Source organism: Suncus etruscus, chromosome 15 (genome assembly GCF_024139225.1).
Source record: "Suncus etruscus isolate mSunEtr1 chromosome 15, mSunEtr1.pri.cur, whole genome shotgun sequence".
Classification (NCBI taxonomy): Eukaryota; Metazoa; Chordata; class Mammalia; order Eulipotyphla; family Soricidae; genus Suncus; species Suncus etruscus.
In genome coordinates this window covers 25413648-25432029 of record NC_064862.1, presented here as the reverse complement: position 1 = coordinate 25432029, position 18382 = coordinate 25413648, and the positions used below count along the sequence as shown (strand labels likewise).

Here is an 18382-nt window from a genome sequence, read left to right as displayed (position 1 = left end):
CTCAGGATGGTGGGGGTTAACAGCTGCTTATGCATGGGAGGGATTAGGGATAGGAGCCCAGAGTCAGACACTCTGAGCTGGAGCTTGGCCAGCTTGGATTTTGAGCCCCCTGCAGTCCTCCAGCTGGAAACTGGACAGGAAAACCTGGGGCTCAGGGTACCCCAGGTGCATATTGTTGGTCAGTCTGTGGCTGTCTCTGCCCCTCCAGAAAAACACCCACACAATGAGAGGGAGCCTCCTCATCTCTGTACTGCCTTCTTCTGTGTGGGAATATAAGTGGTGTGTGTGTGTGTGTGTGTGTGTGTGTGTGTGTGTAAATGTGTGGTATACATGATTACATGAGTATATGTATTTGAGTGAGTGTGCATGTGAAAGGTCTGTGTATATATAAATGTATATAAATGTGCGTGAATATATGAGCATGAATGAGTGTGTGAGAATGCATGTAGATGACTATGCAGGTGTGCCTGAGTATATTAGGGTACAAGTATGTATATGAGTGTAATGGTATGCGTGAGTATATGAGTGTGCATTAGTGTGTTCGGTATATGTGAGTATATGAGCGTGTGTGTTTGAGTGTGTGTGAATATGAGTGTGTGCATTTGAGCATTTATGAATCTCTGAGTGTGTGTATATATAAGTGTGTTCAAATGTGGATGAATATGAGTACAGGAGTGCTTGCACATGAGCTTAGGGAGCCTGTGTTTTCTTGGGGAGACACAGGAGCCTGGATCGGGTCACTGTAGTTTTCCTCTGTGTGGCTCATAGATCAGGACCTTTCACCAACTGGTGCTTCGACTGAATTCTGAACTCTGGAACTGCTTCCCTCATTTTTTTTAAAAATAATATCTATATTTAAGCACCATGATTACGAACATGTTTGTAGTTGGGTTTTCATCATACAAATGAACAGCCCCTTTCACCAGTGCAGCCGTCCCACTGCCAATGCCCCTCCATTTCTTTCCTCCCCCCTACTGCCTGTTTTCAAGACAGGCATTCTACTTCTCTCACTCATTAACGTTGTCATGATCATTGTTAGTGTAGTTATTTCTCTAACTGCACTCACCATTCTTTGTGGTGAGCTTCATATCATGGGCCAAGCCTTCCAGCCTACATCTCTATTGTCTCTGAGTTTTATTACAATAATGTCTTTAATTTTTTTTTAAAACCCATAGATGAGGGGCTGGAGAGATAGCACAGAGGCATTTGCCTTGCAAGCAGCCCACCCAGAACCCAAGGTCATTGGTTCGAATCCCGGCATCCCATAAGGTCCCCTGTGCCTGCCAGGGGCTGTTTCTGAGCAGATAGCCATGAGTAACCCTTCAGCACTGCCGGGTGTGGCCAAAAAACAAAAACAAACAAACAAAAAAAACATAGATGAGTGAGACTATTCTGTATCTCTCCCTCTGACTTATTTCACTCAGCATGATAGATTCCATGTACATCCATGTATAGGAAAATCTCATGACTTCGTCTCTCCTGACGGCTGCATAATCTTCTATTGTATATACTTACCACAGTTTTTTAGCCATTCTTCTGTTGAAGGGCATCTAGGTTGTTTCTGCCTTCATTTTTTTTTTTTTTTTGGTTTTTGGGCCACACCCGGTAATGCTCAGGGGTTACTCCTGGCTATGCGCTCAGAAGTCGCTCCTGGCTTGGGGGAGCATATGGGACGCCGGGGGAATCGAACCGCTGTCCGTCCGAGGCTAGCGCAGGCAAGGCAGGCACCTTACCTTTAGCGCCACCGCCCGGCCCCCTGCCTTCATTTTTTATGAGATGTGGAGGATGGCCCGTGACAATGCTGCTCACATCTTGGTTGTGCATTCGCACTGTCATGTGTCCAGCCACTAATTATTCTTCTCTCATCTCCCACTAGCACAGCAACCATCACAAGGGGTTGGGGACATCTGTATAGAGCAGGGAACTTTGGAATTGGAATTATGCCATGTGCTCTCTGGCTGCCTCCACATTGGACTCCTGGGCCAGGGAAGGACAGTTTGTGACATTGTGCAGGTGACCAGATTCTCTTGCCCACTTTGAATCCTGGTCCCCAGGCACATTTCCGTCCTACTCTGCTGTTTCTTCCAGTCATGTCCTCACCTGAAGGTGAGTTATTTCCTTCTCTGCCCATCCTTCTCCTCCTCTTTCTCCACTTCCTTTTCTTCCTCCTCCTTCTCTACCTCTTCCCCCTCCTCCTCTCCACTGTCCTCCTTCACCTCCACCTCCCCTTCCTTCAGTGTTGGGGGTAGTCTCACCCATGCAAACATGTGTTCTCCCACCAAGCCACATTCCAGCTCCCCCAAATTTATTCTTAGAGTCTCATTCTTCAAAAGCTTTGTATTTGGTTCGTTTCTTGTTTTTGTTTCTTGAGTGGGGCAACCTGCCACAAAGCACTTTTAGGGTTCCCACAGCAAGGTGGGACACTGGGTGATCACTTTTCTACACCTAAGTGTAGGCTAGTTGAGCTGAAGGACCCTGAGATCCTTGGTTTCTGCCTGCCTGAAAACATTTCCAGGATGAGGCCCAGCCTGAATATAATCCTCTGCCCTCCTCCAGAGGTCACAGGGTCCCTTCTGGGACCAGGGAGGTGGTTTCAGGACTGGACATGCTGTGATGATGAAAGGTTCAATCTTATCCTATGTGGAATTTCATCAGGACTGATCCCAAGCACAGAGCTGGAGATAGCCCCTGGGCACTGCTGGGTGTGGCCCCCAAACCAAAAACTAGAATGATTTTTTGTGTGTGTTTGTGTTTTGGGGCCACACTTGGCAGCACTCAGGAGTTACTCCCAACTCTGCACTCAGAAATTACTCCTGGCAGGCCCTGAGGACCCTATGGAGTACTGGGGATCAAACTCGGGTTTGCTGTGTGCCAGGTAAATGCCCTACACGCTATGCTATAGTCCCAGCCCCTAGAATAAGTTTCAAGTGATGGAACAAAAATATGTAGTTCCTCACTTAAACTGGGCCCTTCAGCACCTGAGCAGGCATCCTGGTTCTTCTCTGATCTCTTAAGAGTTCAGGGACAATCTTCTCTTTCTCTCTCTCTCTCTCTCTCTCTCTCTCTCTCTCTCTCTCTCTCTCTCTCTCTCTCTCTTTTTTTTTCTGTTATTTTTGTTTTGGGGCCACACCCAGCAGTGCTCAGGGCTTACACCTGGCTCTGCACCCAACAGTGTTCAGTAACCATATGGGGATGGTAAAGATTGAACCCAGGCTGGCTCTGCAAGGCAACTGCTCTACCTGCTATGCTATCCCTCCAGCCCAATCAATGTTTTTATTTTGTTTTGTTTTGTTTTGTTTTAAATTACTTTATTTAAACACTATGGATACAAGATTGTTCATAATATTATTGTTGTTTGTTTGTTTGTTTTGTTTTCAGTTACAAAGTTGTTCTCGATTGTTTCAGTCATACAATTCCAACACCCTTCACCTGGGCACATTTCCCACCACCAATGTCCCCAACTTCTCTCTGTCTCTGTCTCTCTGTCTCTCTCTGTCTCTCTCTGTCTCTCTCTCTCTGTCTCTCTGTCTCTCTCTGTCTCTGTCTCTCTGTCTCTGTCTCTCTGTCTCTCTGTCTCTCTGTCTCTCTCTCTCTCTCTCTCTCTCTCTCTCTCTCTCTCTCTCTTTCTCTCTCGTTTTTCCTGTTAGAAACTCTGATCAAGTTCTATTGTCTGGAGCTTTCACAGCTTCCTTCCCATTAGCTCCCCCACCATCTCCTCAAATATCCCTGAACTTGGGCCTGGCTGTTTCTATTCTGCAGATGGGCCCCGAGACACAAGTGTTCAGGGATCACCTTTATCAGTGCTCCCACATTTTCCCCACAGCTCCAAAACTGGAATGAGACCCTTCAACCTTTCAAACATTCTGGCTTTTGGTCATATGGCACTGCTCAGAGCTTACTCCTGGCAGAGTGTGGGGAACCCTGTGTGGTGCTGAGGGTATAACTGGATTGGGTTGACCATATGCAAGGTAAGTGCCATACCCTCTTCAGTCCCTCTCCAGCCTTCCAAATTTCTTAAAACAAACAAACAAACAAAAAACCCCACAATCCCAGATTGCTTTTGAATAGCAGATGCCAGAGTGGACTGCTCCCTAGGAAAGAACCAGCTCTAAAATTTAACTTTGGGGGACCAGAGCGATAGTATAGTATGTAAGCTCCTTGCCTTGCCTGCAACCCACCAGGGGTTCAAGCTCTGGCCTCCCATATAGTCCCCTAAGGCTTCTAGGAGTGATCTTTGAGTGCAGAGCCAGGAGTAAGCCCTGAGCACTGCAGGGTGTGGCCCCCCAAAAAATAAAAATAAATTTTAAAAATTAACTGGAGAGATAGCATGGAGGTAAGGTGTTTGCCTTGCATGCAGAAGGACGGTGGTTTAAATCCCGGCATCCCATATGCCCCCACCCCACTCCACCCCCGAGCCTGCCGGGGGCAATTTCTGAGCATAGAGCCACGAGTAGCCCTTGAGTGCTGCCGGGTGTGACCAAACAAACAAACAAAAAAACTTAACATTGGGGGTTCATAGGCCATTCCAAAGATGTGCAAAGTAAAAGTTGTGCCTAGGGGCTAGAGCATTGACACAGTGGGTAGGACACATGTGTTGTACACTGCTGACCTGGGTTCTATTCCTGGCATCCCATACGACCTCCTGAGACTGCCAGGAGTGACTCTTGAGCACCATCAGGTGTGGCCTTAAAACAAAAAACAAACAAAAATGCTTGTTCCTCAAGACATAATTACTCCTGATTCACAGGCACATGTTTCTGGAACAACCTTTCCATGCCTAGCACCATGATACAGCCTGACCAGTGCCAAGGTACCTAGCCCCATGTGCAAACAGGGGAACTGGGGCTACCTTGTAGCCTTGTACACCTTGTAGGGACTGAAACTAATGTCAGGTCCAGCTGTGCAGGGGCCTCAGAGCCTGAACTCAGAATGACTGTCTGGGTGGCAAATGACACCAAGATTCATTTTTATTTATCAGTTGTCTTGTGGGTTGTTTTTTTTTTTTTTTTCTGGTTCTTTTTGAGGACTATGGGGAGTGTGGGCTCCCATACAGTGTTTGATCTGTACCATCTGGTGCCAGAATGGAACCTGGAACAAGACCTGGCAGACCTAATCTCTGTTCTGCCTCCTGGCCCTATACAGGGGTTTAACAAAAGATTCCTTGGGTCCAAACTACAGTGGCTCAGGACCAGAGTAATTGCATAGTGGTAGGCATTTGCCTTGCATGCAGCCGATCCAGGATGTACCTGGGTTTAATCCCTGGCATCCCGTATGGTCCTCTGAGCCTGCCAGGAGTGATTTCTGAGCTCAGAGCCCAAAATCCAAAAAATAATTGTTTTTTCAAAAAACGAACAAAAACCTAAAGTGGCCCCATTTATCTGGGGGTGCTCCAGGCTTGGAAGTCAGGGTCCCCACACCCAGGCACTGTTTGGGTGGTTTTTGGGCACCCACAAGGATCTCATCTATCAGGGGCCAGCACCTGTTAGCTCGTCATCTCTGAGCTCACATTCCAGTGTTCATGTCCCTACCATCTTAGAAAGTTGTAAAAGCTCTCCCAGGCTGGGGGGGCCCTTTCAAAACTTGTCATCACAGATGGCAGGGGAGAGCTTTGCTGCCTCAGAATAGGGGGGCTAAGTTCCCCCAGTTTTCCCAGAAAAGCACTGCTTTCGTAGTCTGCCTAAGCCTGCTCGAAATGAGGGAGCCTTGGCAGGGGTGAAGGAAGGAGTCCCACCCCCGTCCCCCTCCCCGCACCCCCACCCTCCAGCCATCTGTGCCGTGAAAGGGCCAATTCAGCGTGCAGTAGGGGGAGGCATTAGTGCCTGCCTCAGCCATGCTTTCCCATATGTGCTTGTAATGTTTTACGACTGGACTGTGACAATGGTGTCATTCATCATACTTGCTCACGTGGGCAGGAGAAGAAGGGCAGGGACCTGGACTGGGGGTGGGGCTCTAGACAACCAGGTGAGAGGAAGTTCTGGGGTCCCCTGTGTCCAGGCCAAGCAGAAGGTGCTGGCTAGGAGCCCTGGAATGAATGTCCGTAGGACGCGAGACTTCACTGTTCATGGCTGTGGTCCACCTCAGTGGTGGCAGGGAGCACTGTGAGTTTAGTATGAAGGCATCTTTTCTCTGGCCAGGAACTCATAGAAGCTGTGGAGAAGGACCCAGCCATCCATGGAGTCTGAGCTGTGTGACCTGGATCTGGTCGCTGAACCTCACTGAGCCTCAGCTTCTTCCTTCCTTCTTCCTCCCTTTTGTTTTTCCTTCTGTCCTTTCCTCTTTTTTGTTCTTTTTTTGCTTTTATTTTTGGACTAAAACTGACTGTGCTTACTACCGGTAGTGCTGGGGGACCATATATGATACCAGACATCAAAACACAACCTTTTCTTTAAATTCCTCTCATCCTGTCATTCATTATTAGGATTGTTTTGGTTTTGAAGCTAGACCTGGCAGTCTCAAGGGGTTATTCCCGGCTCTCTAGAGGTGTGAGCCCTGGCAGTGTTTAGGGGGCCATGTGGGGAGCTGGGTATTTGAACCAATCTCCTAGCCAAGCAAGTCCAATGCCTTTCTTCCTGTACAAGTTCTTCTGTTAAAGCTCCCCCATTCACAGCAATGGGGTGAAGGGATTGATTTGTTCATTTTGGCTTGGGAAGGGTCATCCCTGCCCAGGCCCAGGAGCTACTCCATGTTCAGTGTTTGGGGTTCACTCCTGGCTGTGTTTGAAGGGATTCCTACAGTGCCAGGGATAGAAGTAGCGCTTTCTGTGTGCAAAGCCTGTGTCTCTGCCCCTTGGGCTTTCTCTTATGCCTCTTGAAACAGAAATTTTTCCGGGATCAAAGTGGGGAGTTTGTCTGTCAGCAGGTGCTGTGGCTGGAGCAGGAGATAGGAAACAGGAAGGACCAGGAGCACAGGAGAAGAGGGGGATGATGGGAAGTGGTGGAGAGGATGGAGAAGACAGAAGGCACCGAAAACAAGGGGATCAGGGTAGCACTGGGAGCGTGGGGAGGGTGAAGAAGACTGGGAGGACAGGGAGGAGGGGTGGAGGGGAAGATGGGGAACAGGGAAGGATAGGAAACGGGAGCACAGAGAGCTGGGGAAGGACAGAAAGCAGGGCAGGATGTGGAAGAGGCATCATGGAGTAAAGGGGAAGAAGGAGGCCGGGCAGCATAGGAAGCAGGGGAGGACAGGGAACAGAGAGAGGACACAAAGGGGGGCACAGAGAGCAGGGTAGGATGAGGAAGAGGGGTCATGGGGCACAGGGGAAGAAGGAGAGGCAGGAGATCATAGGGAGCAGGGGAGGACGGGGAACAGAGAGATGACGAGGACACAAAAGGGAGCAGGGGAGGATAAGGAAGAGGGGTCATGGGGAACAGAGGAAGGAGAAGCAGGAGTCCATAGGAAGCAGCGGAGGATAGGGAACAGAGAAAGCTGGAGAGGACACGAAAAGAGTAGTGGGGGACAGAGAGCAGAAGAGGAGCATCTTCCCCATACACAGACCTTATCTCCTCCTGCAAGTCATGGTCCTCTGCAGAGCCACTGCCTGCTCCTGCTCCCTCTCGAGGTGCAGTGAGGGGCTCCAACTCCCTCTGCCTCGGCTATGATTCCTCCATGCATGCGGAGACACTTTTCTCTTCCATGCTGAGCCACGTACCTGTGGGGGCAGGAGGGGCAGCTGGAGTTCAGGCTTCCAGAGCGACGCTGTGATGTTCAGGGTGCAGCAACAGTGGCGAGGGCCCCCCTGTAATCAAAAGCAGCCGGCCTGAGGGTCATTGTGCAATTTTGGCAGCATTGGGGTGGAGAATTCCAGCAAGCCCATTGATACTTCTCTTGTAAATTCCCTAGCCAACATATTTAGGGAGTTATTTGCTTTAATTAAAAATAAAAAAAAAAAGTTCCCATGAAGAGCCTCTGGCTACAAGCTCTCCCCGATGACTTTGGGGTGCTCTGATGCCTCTGGCTTGCCTGTGTGGCTGTGATAGAATTACCCGGGAGATGGGACCCTCCTGCCATGTTTTACGAGCACTCAGATCTCTCTCCTCCTCTTTCCATTACGTGTGGCCTGAGCCACACAATGGGGACTATAAAGTAGATTTCATTCCTCTTGGTCTCTTGCATCCCCAGGGACAGTGGAGGGGGGGGGTGCTGTTGGGGAGGGTTCCCCGCTTGGTTCAGAGATGGGACACACACCCCCACACATACCCATGACCTATGGGGAGCTTGGCCAGGAGACCCCAGGGTGTCCCGAGGCACTGGGTCTCATGGAAACTTGGCAGCAGCCCTGTGTCTCCACCCTGGTTGCATATGACAAAAGCTCAGCCAGTGGTGGAGACAGTCACCCCAGACCGGGGGTGGCGGGACAGAAAAGCATGTTGGGTTCCAGAGTGTGTGCTCCCCAAAAAGCATGCTGTGTTTGAAATGGGGAGCCCTGTTTAGCTGATGGGAGCAGAGAGATCTGGGAATGTAGGGTGAGGGTGTGAGCTGTCTTTTGCCAGATCTCTGCCCTGGGCATTGGGTGATGAAGCCTTGGCTTTCGTTCTCTCTCTCTCTCTCTCTCTCTCTCTCTCTCTCTCTCTCTCTCTCTCTCTCTCTCTCTCTCTCTCTCTCTCTGACTGTCTCTTTCCTTTTAGGCACTGTGCTTTAAAATACTATTACTGTATTACTGAAGGGGTGTCATGCCCATCACTTTCCTCCCTTTTAATTCCCAGTTTGTTTTTTTGTCCCAGACGATCAAGTCCCACTATAACTGTTGTAATGGTTCTTTCTGTCTTCACTACACGTCTAACCCATTTTTTTCTATTGTCTTGGGGCATCATTCTCCTATCAAGTTGTTGAGGTTCTGTATTTTATATCCACAGATGAGTGTGATCATTCTATGTCTGATCCTCTCTCCCTCTGACTGGTTCATTTCATTCAGCATAATACTCTCCAGGTCCATCCGTGTCTAAGCAAATTTCATTACTTTTGGGGGAAGCACTCAGAAGTTACTCCTGGCTCTATGCTCGGAAATCACTCCTGGCAGGCTCAGGGGACCATATGGGATGCTTGGATTTGAACCACGGTCCTTCTGCATGCAAGGCAAAAGCCCTAGCTCCATGCTCTGGCCCCTCATTACTTCTTTTTAACAGCTGCATAACATTCCATTGTGTAGACGTACCACAATCTCTTTATTCACTCATCTGTTATGAGGCTCTTGGGTTACTTCTGGACAGTTCTCGGGGGCTCGTCCAGCGTAGATAGTTGCTGAACCATTTCTTGCATCTTCTCTTTTTCAGCAAAGAGTACCCTGTGGTTCCCAGGAGCACTGTGAGACAAAAAGTGGCTTCGAACCACAGTCCCTTCAGCACTGAGCCCAGGGCTCTCTCCACGACCAACGTAGGCTCCCAGTACCAGTGTGAGAACGGCGTGTCCGGCCCTTCCCAAGATCTCCTGTCTCCCCCCAACCCCTACCCACTGGCCCAGGAGCATGGACCCATCTACCACTGCACCAAGCGGAAAGGTGAGCATGAGCAGCAGGCACCCCACACTTGCCTCTCCCCATACTTCCTCCTTTTCCTGAGGAGAACCAGAAAGTACACACAGATGCACACATTTATTTTTGAAAATGTGAACTGTGCTAAGACACATGGAGTTGGGGAATGCCGGTGAGTTGCCAGAAATATTTGAAATGTGCTCAAATAAGAAAGACCCCAGGGCCCAGAGAGAGAGCACAGCGGCATTTGCCTTGCAAGCAGCCGATCCAGGACCAAAGGTGGTTGGGTCGAATCCCGGTGTCCCATAGGGTCCCCCGTGCCTGCCAGGAGCTATTTCTGAGCAGACAGCCAGGAGTAACCCCTGAGCATCGCCGGGTGTGGCCCAAAAACCAAAAAAAAAAAAAAAAGAAAGACCCCAGAGGTCATTGGCTGAGTTAGGCAGTGCTGAGGGAAATCCCAGGAGGAAGCAGAGAGAAGGGTGCATGTCTTAGGGTGTCCTTGGTAGACAGTTATAATCAGGGCTGAGACACAGCAACTCTATCAACCTCATTCCCCAAATTGGAGAAGCTTGGGGGAACAGGGGAACATCAAGAGGGCTAGTGCCAGGCTGATGTGTATGTAAGAAGCAGATGGTTGAGAGTAGAGTATGGTGCCCAGTGGAAGTTCATCATTCACTTCTGGGGGTGCTGCTGGCCTTTCTTTAGAGGGTATGTTGGGCCTCACAGCCTTAGGATGACACGGTGCCACCTAGTGAAGCCAGGACCCTTTAAAAACAAACAAACAAACAAACAAAAAAAACAAAACAAAACAATAAAAATAATAAGCCAGGGATGGAAAGGTAACACATCTTGCATGCTACTGACTCAAGTTCAATCCCCGGCACCCCAAAAGGAGTCCTGACAGAAATGATCCCTGGCTCTGAGAGATAGAACAGCAGGAAGGGTACTTCTGGGTTTAATCTCTGGCATCCCTTAAGGTCCCCTTTGTCCTGCCTGGAGTGATTCCTGAGCACAGAGCCAGGAATAAGCCCTAAGCACAGTGGCCAGGAATAAGCCCTAAGCACAGTGGCTCAAACTCCTACCTTTTCCACCACCCCAAACAACCCCCACCAAAACAAAACAAAACAAAACAAAAATCTAGAATCAAACATACTGCTGAGAACAGGGAAGACACCAGGTATTTCATATGGGATGTCCTGGCAATGGACAGGGAGATTAGCATTTGGGCACTCACCTACCTTTGGGTGTAAAGAACCCTGGAGCTGTCTGGAGTGTGGACAGGGCCTGAGGCTGGCTGGGATGGGGATCTGGCCTTTCCAGATGTCCCTGCAAACTCACACAAGCCCAAGCCGTATGGCCCTGGCAGGCTCGCTGGCCCCACTCCCAGCATGCTGACTGCCAGATGGGCTGGAGACCAGATGCGTGCAAGGGCTGCCCAGGGCTTTCCAAAGTCCCTGCATGGAGAGAGTCCATCTCATGGCTAGTGATTTGCAGAACCTTGTTGGCAGGGGACATAAAAAACTCTATTTATTTATTTATTATTATTTATTTTGGTGTTTGGGTCATACCCAGCGGTGCTCAGGAGTTATTCCTTGCTCTATTCAGAAATCACTCCTGGCAGGCTCTGGGTAACCATATGGGATGCCGGGGATCGAACCAGGTTCCATCCTGGGTCGGCTGTGTGCAAGGCAAATGTCCTACCGCTCTACTATTGCTTGGGCCTTAAAACTCCCTTTTTAAAGGGGGGAAACTGAGGCTCCAAAGGCACCACTGAGGTGCTGGAAAGTGCTGCCCGGATCCAGGCCTAATCTGTGCTACTTCCCCGGATGCTCAGGCTGCCCTGTCCTGTTACGTTCCCTTTCTGGTCCTCCCCAGAGCAGGCTGGGATGGTAATGGCTCAGCCATAAGATGACGCATCACCAGGTTTGAGTTAGGGGAGCTCTGCCGGGGAAATTAATTCCAGATCCAGATCCAGAGATGGGGAGGAGGAAGTAGAAAACACCAAAGATGTTTCTTCGGGCAGAATATTTACAGCAGCCTCTTGCCGGGGGGGGGGGGGGGGGGGGGCGCGGCACATGGGAAGGACAGTGGGCAGGCGGCTGTGGCTAGGCGTGTGTCCTGCACGAGGGATGTAATCACCCTCCTGTGAGCTCAATGGGACCCCCAGATGGGAAAGTGGTGCCGGGACCTGGGGGATGTACCCTACAGGAACACTTGCCCATGTGAGGCTGAGGAAGTGAGGGCTATTTTGTCTTTTCCTTTTTTTGCAAAGTGGGGTAAGCATGGCCCCTTCAGAGGGGCCCTAGGCAGAGGATGTGGGGTCACCCAGGGTCTTGCTGCTATATCGTCTGCTCCATGGTAGGGTTTGGAGGGAAGGAAGCTGCCAGCTGCCCTTCTGCTTGAACAGAAAGGACAGACACAGACAGACAGATAGAGAGTGCTCCTTCTGTTAGATTAAAAGAAGAGGCCTCAGATTAGACCTTGAAGCACAGCACATGCCTGGGTCAGAGACCATGACTTTCACCTTGTCCTATTCCCCAGCACCACTGGAAATGGCCCTGGTAGTCCCCAGCACAGCATGCCTTAGGGTATGGCCCTAAGGTCCCCAGTACAGCAGTGTGTGACTCCAGCCAAAATCATCTGGGGTGGAGGAAGCTATGCTCAGAGGAGGGCAGGCTTGGGGGAGATGCCAGGGTGAGGTCTTGGGGGGTGAGAATGAGCTTGTGGAGTAGATAGGACAATCAGCTTTGTGGTTCATAGCGAGGGGATGAGGCTTCTGGGGACAGGGGCCTGTGTCCAGGACAGGAGGGGTGCGGTGGGCGCAAAAGTGGGCAAGTGTGGGGAGTGACCTAGGGCCAGGTGAAGGGGAAAAGGCCCCTGAAAATAGCTCTGGAGAGGTTGAGTCAGTTCACTCAGCAGGCAAACAGGCCCCAAGCTCCCTCTGAGGCACATATGTTAGGGTAAAGTATTAGCACTTTCTAGGGTCTCCTTTCCTTTTGGCACCTTACTCGGACCCCCCCCCCCCACACCAGAGCAGCCTGGCTGTGAAGGGAGGAGATAAGGAGGGGCCAAGGTTTCCTTCCAGTTTGGGATCCTCAGGCCTGATAAGTGGGTCTCTTTCCCACCCCTGCTATCTGACTTCCCCTCATTGTAGTCCCCCTGCAGTGGGGGGGCGCACAGAGAAATGTCGAGGATGTCCTGATCATGCTGGGCCGAGCTGTGTGGACCCAGCTGTCTCCAAACTCTCTTTCACTGCTCCCAACTCAGAAGGCTGGGAAGGTACTTTTTTTGTGTCACTTTGTCACCCTGACCTCTTTCTCCCTGCCTGCAGCCTCCGCTGCACCCCTGGGAAACCAGGGGAACCCCAAACACCAGTTGTGAGAAAAGGGGGAAGGCTTCTGAATGGGGGGTCCACACACCCCATTTGCAAGGCCAGAATGAGCCCCAGGGAAGAGGAATTTGTCCCCAAACTCAAGGGTTAGCACAGAGCTAGAAAACCCCCAGAATCTCAGTTCCTGTGTGGGATGCTAAGAGGAGGGACTGTGGGGTTCTGGGAGTAGGATGCAGGGAGGAGTGTGGGACATAAGGAGGAGGGAGAGTGAGGTACAGGGAGAAGGAACCACAGGGTATGGAGGTGAGGGAGAAAGAGGTACTGCCTGCTCCTAGAAAACTGTGCTCCCACAGACTCTGAGCACTCCAGCAGTGAAGGGAAGTGAGTGGGAGATTTTGGATTCTCATTTTTGTTTCTGGGGACTAGGAGTTGGGGCCATACCTGGAAGTGCTCATGGCTTAGTCCTGGCAGTGCTCAAGGGACCACATTTGGTGCCAGGGATCCAACCAGGCCAATCACATCCCAGGCACCAGCCACTTCTTACTTTTCCATATCCCACAAAGTAGACTCATCCTCTGCCTCGGGTGTCAGTCTGGAGGACGCCACTGTGGTTTCTCATTGGAACCATAAAAAAGGGAAGTAAGGGGCGAGGGCAGTGACGTGGAGCAGTAAGGCATCTGCCTTGCCGGCGCTAGCCTAGGATGGACTGCGGTTCGAACCCCCAGTGTCCCATATGGTCCCCCAAGCCAGGAGTGATTTCTGAGCGCAGATCCAGGGTAAACCCTGAACATCACCGGCTGTGGCACAAAAACAAAACAAAACAAAACAAAAAAAAAGGGGGGGGGAATTAAGACCCTGGCAGGCGAGGACCCAGAATGTGACTGGTGTGGTAGGCTCTGGTGCTGTTCTCCACCAAAGTGTAAGGGCACATTTGCCCTCAACCATCCTGCCCAAACCTGCAGCAGGAGGGAACACAGAGATCTCTGGTTTCATGCTTCCTCCCATGAAACAGTCTTGCACTTATCTGTTCTTGGTCCTCCCCAAATATGAGAATCTCTCTCCCTTCCCAGCATAGTCAGAACTCAGAGAAAGGGACCTTCCTGGGGTGCATGGCCAGAGAGGGTCAACAATGGCACCCCATGATTGATCTTCCAGCCTGGAAATCAGTATGAAAGGTGTCCTGTCCTGTCTCTCCACCATAAGTAGTGTCTGGAGGGACCCAAGCCATAGCCCAGCAGGAAGGACACTTGTCTTGCATGCAGCCAACCTGGGTTCATTCCCCAGCCCAGCATAGGAACCCCCAAGTCCCACTGGGAGCGAGCCCCGAGCACCGCCAAATGTGTCTCTTATTGAGTGTACCCCTTTCTAGGACCCCATTTTGGCTTCCACTTCCTCCCAGTCATTCCTTGACTGTGTGACTGTGGTCAGGCCCAGGACAGAGGTGGGGAGATCTTGGTCACTGGGGAGTTGTCCTGCTCCCCCAAATGCAAAGAGCCCCTGCCCTCCCGCCAGAGCAATCCCAAAGCAGTCCAAAGACATGGGAAACATTTCTCACTGGGACCTGAGCTCAGTGTCTGTCTGTCTGCCTGCCTGTCTGGGGAATGAGTTTAAGAGTGATGGTGGCAGGAACAATCTAGCTTGGGCCTTGCTTTCATCATCAGCTCAGAGGCCATGGGTTTTTGCCTCTGTGCTCAGCCCCCACATCTTTGGGACATGAAACACTGGAATGTGTAATTTTATGATTTTCCGAAATGTGCTCGGGCCCTTTTCCTATTATTCGTCCTTATTTCATTCAAATGAATCTGGAAGGAGATCAGAAACACAGAACGGTTCGTTTGCTTTGTGTGTGTTGTGTGTGTGTGTGTGTGTGTGTGTGTGTGTGTGTGCTCGCTTGTGTGTTTTGTTTTTTTCTTTTGCCAAGGGTGCCCCACAGCTGTACTTTCTATTATTGAAAAAGGGGGAACGCCCTGGCTCTGGTGGAATGGAAACCCCAAAGGTTATGATTCTGGCAACAATGGAAACTTTTGGGTTTATGGATTTGGGGGGTGAGAAGAAGGAGAGAAGGAAACAGGAGAAATAAGGGAGAGAATGAAGTGAGAAGTCGACAGTAGCTGTGTGTCATCAAGATAGAAAAAAAAAAGTGAGAGGAGAAAAAGAGAAAGAAATTGGGGAGAAAAGGGGAGATGGTGGCCAGCAGCTCTGTAGCTCATGGGCCGTGCAAACATCTGGCCTGGACCGGTGGAGTCAGACAGCTGATATGCGGGCTGCGTTTCTTTGCTAGTTCACAGGCTGGGTCGGGGTGTCGGCTGGGACACAGATGGATGAACAAATGTGATATTGGGGGTTGGGGGGCTCTGTCCCTAGCTCGGAGCTAGGGAATGGGGAGTTCTTTAGTTTGTTTTAGACAACTTCCATGCTCGGGGCCAGGTGAGATTTGAACCACTCCCTTGGCACACTGTCCTGAGTCTCCCCCGGGCAGTGTCATGATTGTCCCTGTGGCTGTCACTTAAGAGGATTCAATCCATGGTGTTGGGGGACACAGAGGTGCGTCTTTCCTGGCATTTCTAAGGGTCAAGTGAGTCCCCTATGTGGCATTGCCCCTTAATCCCACAGTGACCATCTGTGAGCACTGCTGTCTTCAGCCCACTGTGTGGACTCAGCATGATCCCCACCCCAGGGAGAACTCTCTACCTGTCTAGCGTGGCTGGTGGCCCGGAAGTGCCTCTAGCAGAGGCTTCTCATTATAAGGCGCAGGAGCAAAGAAAAGTGGGTGTCTGGCCCAGCCACTTTCTGGGAGGTTCTCCTCTGGGGTGTTCAGGTTCCTTGATCACCCCCAAGGGTCACTGTCGTATAGAGCAAGTGTAAGAGGGCCCCGCAGCAGGAGCAACTCTGACAGAGGCTGTTGGGATGGATGCTAGTCACTGAATTGGAGTGAGTGAGTTTGAGAATGAATGAGTTAGTATTGATGATTTTTTTCGTCTTTGGGGAGGGAATACACCCTGGAGTATGATGAGCTTAGTGCTCATCATGCCTAGCAGTGCTCAGGGACAGGGTTCCATCCTCGGCCTCGTGCAGACAAAGCCATTTTCAGCCTTGAAGACACCTCTGACCCTCTTTCTTGAGCCATATGCTCCTAATGACTGACGCTGTGATCACGCCTGCATCTTGCCAGTCTGGAATGAGCTGGGGAGGACTCTCCAACTCGCAGCATTCACAGTCATAGTTCACAGTGGGGTGCGGGGTGGGGGCAGAGTCGGGGCCCACGTGGTCCAGCCTGGGCCAATCGCCCCTTTGGGCAGGTTCCAGAGGAAGAAATCGGGTCTGAGCCGATGCTCAGGGACTGCCAGTCACCCTCTCCCCTTGTCCAGCCCCACTATTAAGGAGCACCCTTTGGAGTAGCAAAATAAATCCTCCTCTGGGTACCCCCAGTCCAGAACAGGCCTCAGGTCATGGTTTTGGTCTGGAACATTCTCAGCGGCATGAAGCTTGAAGTTCGGTCCCAGCCCCGTGCTTGGACATTCAATGCTAGGGGATCTAACCTAGAGTCTCCTGTTTGCAAAGCCTGAGCTCCATCCCCAGATGTCCTTTGTCTTTTCTTTTTGGTTTTTGGGTCACACACACTTTTTGGGCACTCGGGTTCCTCCTGGCTCTGTGAGCAGGAATCACTCCTGGCAGGCTCAGGGGACCATATGGGATGCCAGGGACTCAACATGGGTTGGCAAATGCCCTCCCTGTGATGCTATTCCTCCAGCCCCATAGCCCCAGACATCTTGAATTGACTCTAAAGAGTGTGGAGAGGAGCGTGAACATGCTCTAATTTTAGGGGGGAATATTAAGATTTCAGCTGAGGAAAGATTGTGGGTGGAGAGTGATGATGCTGGGGTGAAAATTCCCGGATCAGGGGCCGGAGCGATAGCATAGTGGTAGGGAGTTTGCCTTGCACGTGGCTGACCCAGGATAAACCTAGTTCAATCCCTGGCTCCCCATATGGTCCCTCAAGCCAGGAGCGATTTCTGAGTGCAGAAGTAGGAGTAACCCTTGAGCACCACTGAGTGTGGGATGTGTCCCCCGCCCAAAAAAAGAACCTAGTACCTTCCCTGTACCTCACCCTCATGGAGTTTCCAAGTAGGGCTGAGGATTCGAGTCCTGATTATCTAATATGTCCCCCACCCATCCCTGTGCAAGAACATTCTAGAATCTAATCCTACCTTTCATTTATAGATGCAGAGACCTGGCCCCCCAATTCCAGAAAGATCCTTATTCCTTCTGAGCAGAATGGTGGAAAAACTCCCACCTCAATTCCTCTGTCTTCTCTCAGATTCTTGGGGTACAGGGGGGTGTTCTGTCCCTTTCTGGGGTGCTCCCTGCCTCACACCCTTTTCCCCCCATGTCTCAGCAGATGACGAATGCTCTACCGCCGACCACCCCTACAAGAAGCCCTACATGGAGACATCCCCTAGCGACGAGGACCCCTTCTACCGGCCCAGTTATGCCCCACAACAGGGCCTGGGCACCCCATACCGGACAGAGTCAGCCCAGCGGCAGGCGTGCATGTATGCCAGTGCTGCGCCACCCGGGGATGGCAGCCTGGAAGACATCAGCTGCAACACATGGCCGGCTGTGCCATCCTACAGCAGCTGCACGGTGGCCGCTGTGCCCTCTGTGGACCGGCTCCCCTACCAGCACTTCTCTGCCCACTTCTCTTCGGGACCGCTGGTGCCCAGGCTGGCGGGCATGGCCAACCATGGCTCCCCGCAGCTGGCAGAGGGCATGTTCCCGCACCAGAGCCCGGTGACTCACCCACCTGTGGCCAGGCCGTGCGGACCACAGACGGGCCTGCCCTCCCCAGGTAGCCTGCAGCCCCCCGAATTCCTTTATCCTCACAGTGTACCACGGACCCTCTCGCCCCACCAGTACCATGCAGTGCACGGGGTGGGCATGGTGTCCGAATGGGGCGAGAACAGCTAAAGGGGGGGCCCTCCCTCCTCTCACTGACTTTTGGGGAGAGCAAGAAGGGTCAGGGGGGTGGAAAACACACAGAGAGAGAAGCTCACAGGCAACATGCCCCCCTCGTGCATCCCCCCAAAAAATGCCCACGTGTCCTCGACACTCCCTGTCTGCTGATCTAATCAGTCGCTTGAAACCACGATTCGAAAAAAGTGACTTGGAGGGTGCGTCTCAAGACTGAACCCCACGAACACACTCGAAGAGCTCCAGCCTGTCCTCTCTATCCCCCTTCACCCCCAAATTCCCCACTGTCCGGTCCCCAGCATCTCCCTCCTCCCTAATACAAGACAGTTCTGCAAAACTCTCTCCTGGAGCTGTGTTGCAGCCTCAAGCACCGCTGAGTTATTCCCTGTCTCTTGGTGTCATTGCTGACATGGTTATATAATAAATAATAATATATTTTTTTCCTTTTCATTCCCCCCCAACATGGGACCCAGTCCCTTCTTGGGGACAAGGAGGCAGGGGAAGGTTGGAGGCATATATATATTGGAAAATATGTACTGGTGGGTTCCCCACCCTCCCCAAAGCTGACAGCACCCCCCCTTGACTACCTCGCCCTGCACTGTCTCGGGACAAGA

The 18382-nt window shown here is 51.3% G+C and overlaps 1 protein-coding gene across 1 annotated transcript in view; it reads left to right on the top strand.

The window, feature by feature from the left end:
* Positions 1–17765, top strand: part of TBX5 (T-box transcription factor 5) — a 40922-nt gene extending 23157 nt beyond the window's left edge. Inside the window, exons 7-8 of the mRNA XM_049788824.1 lie at positions 9270–9493; positions 17197–17765. Coding sequence (XP_049644781.1) covers positions 9270–9493; positions 17197–17765 — 793 coding nt within the window. The remainder of the gene's footprint in view (positions 1–9269; positions 9494–17196) is intronic.
* Positions 17766–18382: the final 617 nt, after the last annotated feature.